This window comes from Rattus norvegicus, chromosome X (assembly GCF_036323735.1).
Source record: "Rattus norvegicus strain BN/NHsdMcwi chromosome X, GRCr8, whole genome shotgun sequence".
NCBI lineage: Eukaryota > Metazoa > Chordata > Mammalia > Rodentia > Muridae > Rattus > Rattus norvegicus.
The window spans coordinates 153520869-153527460 of record NC_086039.1 but is presented as its reverse complement, the minus strand read 5'-3'; the positions used below and the strand labels follow the sequence as shown (position 1 = coordinate 153527460).

Genomic DNA, 6592 nt, shown 5'->3' with positions numbered 1-6592 from the left:
TTGATGACCTTTAATGGCTGCTTCTATTTCCTTAGGAGTTATGGGGTTGTTTAACTGGTTTATCTGTTCCTGATTTAACTTCGGTACCTGGTACCTGTCTAGGAAATTGTCCATTTCCTGCAGATTTTCAAGTTTTGTTGAATATAGGCTTTTGTAGTAGGATCTGATGATTTTTTGAATTTCCTTTGATTCTGTAGTTATGTCTCCCTTTTCATTTCTGATTTTGTTAAATTGTACACACTCTCTGTGTCCTCTCATTAGTCTGGCTAAGGGTTCATCTATCTTGTTGATTTTCTCAAATAACCAACTTTTGGTTCTGTTGATTCTTTTTTTTTTTTCTCATTAAACTTGTTTTAATGGTCTCAAAATTCTGTGACAGATTTTTGGTCAAGTTGTTTCCATTAAAAAGTACTGATTTTGAAAACTAATAACTTAAAACTGCCACTCACAAAAAAAATGGTCCACAAAACATTCTTTCCTTCTGAAGGTTTTACGATGCATTGTTATCATTAACCAGTCTTTTACTATTAAACTTAAATGGCCAATTGAGACAAACAGTTCTGAGACCGTTCTTCCACCACTGATTAAGACTGGGGTGGCAGGTGTTAGGGATAATATTCATTTAGCCTTCTGAGCTTTCTGGGCAGACTTGGTGACTTTGCCAGCTCCTGCAGCCTTCTTGTCCACGGCTTTGATGACACCCACAGCAACTGTCTGCCTCATGTCACGAACAGCAAAACGACCAAGTGGAGGGTAGTCAGAGAAGCTTTCAACACACATGGGCTTGCCAGGGACCATGTCAACAATGGCAGCATCACCAGACTTCAAGAATTTGGGGCCATCTTCCAGCTTCTTACCAGAACGACGATCGATCTTCTCTTTAAGCTCGGCAAACTTGCATGCTATGTGGGCCGTGTGGCAGTCCAGAACAGGGGCATAGCCAGCACTGATCTGGCCTGGATGGTTCAGGATAATCACCTGAGCAGTGAAGCCAGCTACTTCCATTGGTGGGTCATTTTTGCTGTCCCCAGCAACATTGCCACGTCTAACGTCTTTGACAGACACGTTCTTTACGTTGAAGCCTACATTGTCCCCAGGCAGAGCTTCACTCAAAGCTTCATGGTGCATTTCCACAGACTTGACTTCAGTTGTTACATTGACTGGAGCAAAGGTAACCACCATACCAGGTTTGAGAACACCAGTTTCCACTCGGCCCACGGGGACAGTGCCAATGCCGCCAATTTTATAGACATCCTGGAGGGGCAGTCGCAGAGGCTTGTCAGTTGGACGAGTTGGCGGCAGAATGCAGTCCAAAGCTTCCAGCAGCGTGGTGCCACTGGCACTGCCATCTTTGCGGGTGACTTTCCATCCCTTGAACCACGGCATATTAGCACTTGGCTCCAGCATGTTGTCACCATTCCAACCAGAAATTGGCACAAATGCTACTGTGTCAGGGTTGTAGCCAATTTTCTTAATGTAGGTGCTGACTTCCTTAACGATTTCCTCGTATCTCTTCTGACTGTATGGTGGCTCGGTGGAATCCATTTTGTTGACACCAACAATTAGCTGTTTCACACCCAAAGTGTAAGCCAGAAGAGCATGCTCACGGGTCTGCCCGTTCTTGGAGATACCAGCTTCAAATTCACCAACACCAGCAGCAACAATCAGGACAGCGCAGTCAGCCTGAGATGTGCCTGTAATCATGTTCTTGATGAAGTCCCTGTGTCCTGGGGCATCAATGATAGTCACATAGTACTTGCTGGTCTCAAATTTCCACAGGGAGATGTCAATAGTGATACCACGCTCACGCTCAGCTTTCAGTTTGTCCAGGACCCAGGCATACTTTAAGGAGCCTTTTCCCATCTCCGCAGCCTCCTTCTCAAACTTTTCAATGGTTCTTTTGTCGATTCCACCACATTTGTAGATCAGGTGGCCGGTTGTGGTGGACTTGCCGGAATCTACGTGTCCAATTACGACGATGTTGATGTGAGTCTTTTCCTTTCCCATTTTTGCTTTGAATTAGCGGTGGCTTTCACAACACCTGCGTTCTGACGGCAAACCCGTTGCGAAAAAGCGGTTCTGTTGATTCTTTCTATGGTCCTTTTTTTTTCCTACTTGGTTGATTTCAGCTCTGAGTTTGATTATTTCCTGCCTTCTACTCCTCCTGGGTGTATTTGCTTGTTTTTGTTCTAGAGCTTTTAGGTGTGCTGTAAAGCTGCTGACATATGTTCTCTCCTGTTTCTTTTTGCAGGTACTCAGAGCTATGAGTTTTCCTCTTAGCACAGCTTTCAATGTATTCCAGAAGTGTGGGTGTGTTGTACCTTCATTTTCATTAAATTCTAAGAAGTCTGTAACTACTTTCTTTATTTCTTCCTTGACCAGGTTATCATTGAGTTGAGCATTGTTCAACTTCCATGTATATGTGGGCGTTCTTCCCTTATTGTTATTGAAGACCAGCTTAGCCCGTGGTGGTTTGATAGGACGCATGCGATTATTTCTATCTTTCTGTATCTGTTGAGGCCTGTTTTATGACCAATTATATGGTCAGTTTTGGAGAAAGTTCTATGAGGTGCTGAGAAGAATGTATATCCTTTTGCTTTAGGATAGAATGTTCTATAAATATCTGTTAAGTCCATTTGGTTCATGGCTTCTCTTAGTCTGTCTATGTCTCTGTTTAATTTCTGTTTCCATGATCTGTCCATTGATGAGAGTGGGGTGTTGAAATCTCCTACTATTATTGTGTGAGGTGCAATGTGTGTTTTGAGCTTTAGTAAGGTTTCTTTTATGTATGTAGGTGCCCTTGTATTGGAGCATATATATTTAGGATTGAGAGTTCATCTTGGTGGATTTTTCCTTTGATGAATATGAAGTGTCCTTCCTTACCTTTTTTGATGAGTTTTAGTTGAAAATCAATTTTATTCGATATTAGAATAGCTACTCCAGCTTGCTTCTTCTGCTTCTTGCTTCTGCATTTGCTCGGAAAGTTGTTTTCCAGCCTTTCACTCTGAGGTAGTGTCTGTCTTTGTCTCTGAGGTGTGTTTCCTGTAGGCAGCAGAATGCAGGGTTCTCATTGCATATCCTGTTTGTTAATCTATGTCTTTTTATTGGAGAGTTGAGACCATTGATGTTGAGAGATATTAAGGAATATTGATTATTGCTTCCTGTTTTATTCATATTCGGATGTGAGATGATGTTTCTGTGCTTTTCTTCTCTTTGTTTTGTTGCCAAGACGATTAGTTTCTTGCTTTTCCTAGGGTATAGCTTGCCTCCTTATGTTGGGCTTTCCTATTTATTATCCTTTGTAGTGCTGGATTTGTAGAAAGATATTGTGTAAATTTGGTTTTGTCATGGAATATCTTGGTTTCTCCATCTATGTTAATTGAGAGTTTTGCAGGATATAGTAACCTGGGATGGCATTTATGTTCTCTTAGGGTCTGTATGACATCTGTCCAGGATCTTCTGGCTTTCATAGTCTCTGGTGAGAAGTCTGGTGTGATTCTGATAGGTCTGCCTTTATATGTTACTTGACCTTTTCCCCTTAATGCTTTTAATATTCTTTCTTTATTTTGTGCATTTGGTGTTTTGACTATTATGTGACGGGAGGAGTTTCTTTTCTGGTCCAATCTATTTGGAGTTCTGTAGGCTTCTTGTATGTTTATGGGCATCTCTTTCTTTAGGTTAGGGAGGTTTTCTTCTATGATTTTGTTGAAGATATTTACTGGTCTTTTGAGCTGGGAGTCTTCACTCTCTTCTATACCTATTATCCTTAGGTTTGATCTTCTCATTGAGTCCTGGATTTCCTGTATGTTTTGGACCAGTAGCTTTTTCCATTTTCCATTATATTTGATCGTTGTGTCGATGATTTCTATGGAATCTTCTGCTCCTGAGATTCTCTCTTTTATCTCTTGTATTCTGTTGGTGATGCTTGTATCTATGGCTCCTTGTCTCTTCCTTTGCTTTTCTATATCCAGGGTTGTTTCCCTGTGTTCTTCCTTCATTGCTTTTATTTCCATTTCTAATTCCTTCAACTGTTTGATTGTTTTCCTGGAATTCTTTCAGGGATTTTTGTGAATCTTCTCTATAGGCTTCTACTTGTTTATTTATGTTTTCCTGCATTTCTGTAAGGGAGTTCTTCATGTCTTTCTTGAAGTCCTCCAGCATGATGATCAAATATGATTTTAAATCTAGATCTTGCTTTTCTGGTGTGTTTGGATATTCAGTGTTTGCTTTGGTGGGAGAATTGGGCTCCGAAGTTGCCATGTAGTCTTGGTTTCTGTTGCTTGGGTTCCTGTGCTTGTCTCTCGCCATCAGATTGTCTCTGGTGCTACTTTGTTCTGTTATTTCTGACAGTGGCTAGACTGTCCTATAAGCCTGTGTGTCAGGAATGCTGAAGTCCTGTTTTCCTGTTTTCTTTCAGCCAGTTATGGGAACAGAGTGTTCTGCTTTCGAGCGTGTAGTCTTTCCTGTCTACTGGTCTTCAGCTGTTCCTGTGGGCCTGTGTCCTGAGTCCACCAGGCAAGTTGCTTGAAACAGAAAAGTTGGTCTTACCTGTGGTCCCGTGGCTCAAGTTGCTTGTGGATGGTCGCTTTTGAGCTCTCTGTGGGGGCAGCAACCAGGAGGGCCTGTGATGCCTTTTCTGGGAGCCCCCGTGCAGCAGGGTCCCAGATGGCATTAGGTGTTTTCCTCTGGAGTCAGAAATGTGGGCAGAGTGTAGTCACTTCTGGCTTCCCAGGAGTGTCTGCCCCTCTGAAAGTTTAGCTCTCTCTCCCACTGGATTTGGGTGCAGAGAACTGTTGATCTGGTCCCTTCAGGTCTGGGCAGTGTCCGGAGCGTGGGGGACCTACAGCCATTTTCTTCCTTTTTTAAGAGTGTAGTTTCCCTCCTTGCGTTGGAGTTTTCCATCCATTATTCTTTGTAGGGCTGGATTTGTATGAAGATATTAAGTAAATTTGTTTTGTCAGGAAGTCTTTTGGTTCCCCCATCTATGTTTATTGAGAGTTTTGCTGGATATAGTAGCCTGTGATGGCATTTATGTTCTCTTTGTGTCTGTATGACATTTGTCCAGGATCTTCTAGCTTTCACAGTCTCTGTTGAGAAATCTGGTGTAATTGTGATAGGTGTACTTTTATATGTTTCTTGATCTTTTTCCCTTACTGCTTTTAGTATTTCTTTGATTACTGTATTTGGTGTATTGATTACTATTTGATGGGAAGAATTTCTTTTCTAGTCCAATATATTTGGAGTTTTGTATGGTTCTTGTACATCATGGACATCTTTTTCTTTAGGTTACTGAAATTTTCTTTTATAATTTTGTTGAAGATATTTACTGGCCCTTTAATTTGGGAATATTTGTTCTCTTCTATACCTATTATCATTCGGTTTGATCTTCTCATTGTGTCCCAAATTTTCTGGATGTGTTGGTTTAGGAGCTTTTTGCTCTTTACGTTTTCTTTGACTGTTTTGTGCATACTTGCTATGGTATCTTCTGCCCCAAGAGTCTCTCTTCTATCTCTTGTATTCTGTTGGTGATGTTTGCATCTATGACTCCTGATCTCTTCCCTATATTTCTGTCTCCAGGGTTGTCTCCCTTTGTGATTTCTTTATTGTTTCTATTTCCACTTTTAGATCCTAGATGGTTTCATTCAATTCCTTCACCTGTTTTGCTGTGTTTTCCTGTAATTCTTTAAGGGATTTTGTGTTTCCTCTTTAAGGGCTTTTACTTGTTTACCTGTGTTCTCCTGTATTTCTTTAAGGGAGTTATTTATGTCCTTCTTAACGTCCTCTGTCATCATCATAAGATCTATTTTTAAGTCCCAATTTTGCTTCTCTGGTGTGTTGGGATGTCTAGTATTTGCTGTGGTGGGAGAACTGGGTTCTGATGATGCCAAGTTGTCTTTGTTTCTGTTGCTTAGGTTATTGAGCTTGCCTCTCACCATTTTGTTATCTCTGAGGTTATTTGTTTGGTCTTACTGTCTCTGACTGGAGCTTGTCCCTCCTGTGAGGCTGTCAGTCTGTGAGCCTGTGATCTTAGGGTTGAGAGTGCTCCTGAGAGACTAGCTGTCTTTATTCAGGTTTGGTTTTGGAAGTCTTTGGGACAGCCTTAGCTCTGGCCACAAATGAAAAACAGAAGGGTCCTGTGCCAACCCCCGCCCCGGGTGGGTTCCTGTGGGTCTCTCCTTGGACATTTAATGGAGTGAATGTGGGGTCCCACCTGTGAATTTAGGAGTGAGAGTGCTTCTGGGAGAATAGTTCTCTGACGGTGGGTTTTTGGGTCCAGATGTCTGTGGGACAGCCCCAGCTCTGCTAACTTTCTTTGTACAAGCTCTAAAACATACACAGTGTATCCCAGCTTCTGTAATCTGCTTCTTACCATCCAGCCATTTCCTTTTATGGCATATGACAAATTTGTATGGATGGCAATATCCACTTCAGGAGACTTCTAATACCCGAATCACACTGGACTGGAGACTGATTGCTGTCGAAATGCTGATGAGCATTCCATGTTTTCTCCCTGATCTTCCATAGTACCTGACTCAGATTCTTATTATGTCCTTACTATGTAGTGAGGACCATTAATGTTCATGGTGGTAGT

The 6592-nt window shown here is 41.7% G+C and overlaps 1 protein-coding gene across 1 annotated transcript; it reads right to left on the bottom strand.

The window, feature by feature from the left end:
• Positions 1-326: 326 nt before the first annotated feature.
• Positions 327-2081, bottom strand: Eef1a1l1 (eukaryotic translation elongation factor 1 alpha 1 like 1). The gene has a single exon (XM_039100128.2). It carries the CDS (start codon positions 2005-2007, stop codon positions 619-621), a length of 1389 nt encoding a protein of 462 aa, XP_038956056.1. The 5' UTR covers positions 2008-2081; the 3' UTR covers positions 327-618.
• Positions 2082-6592: the final 4511 nt, after the last annotated feature.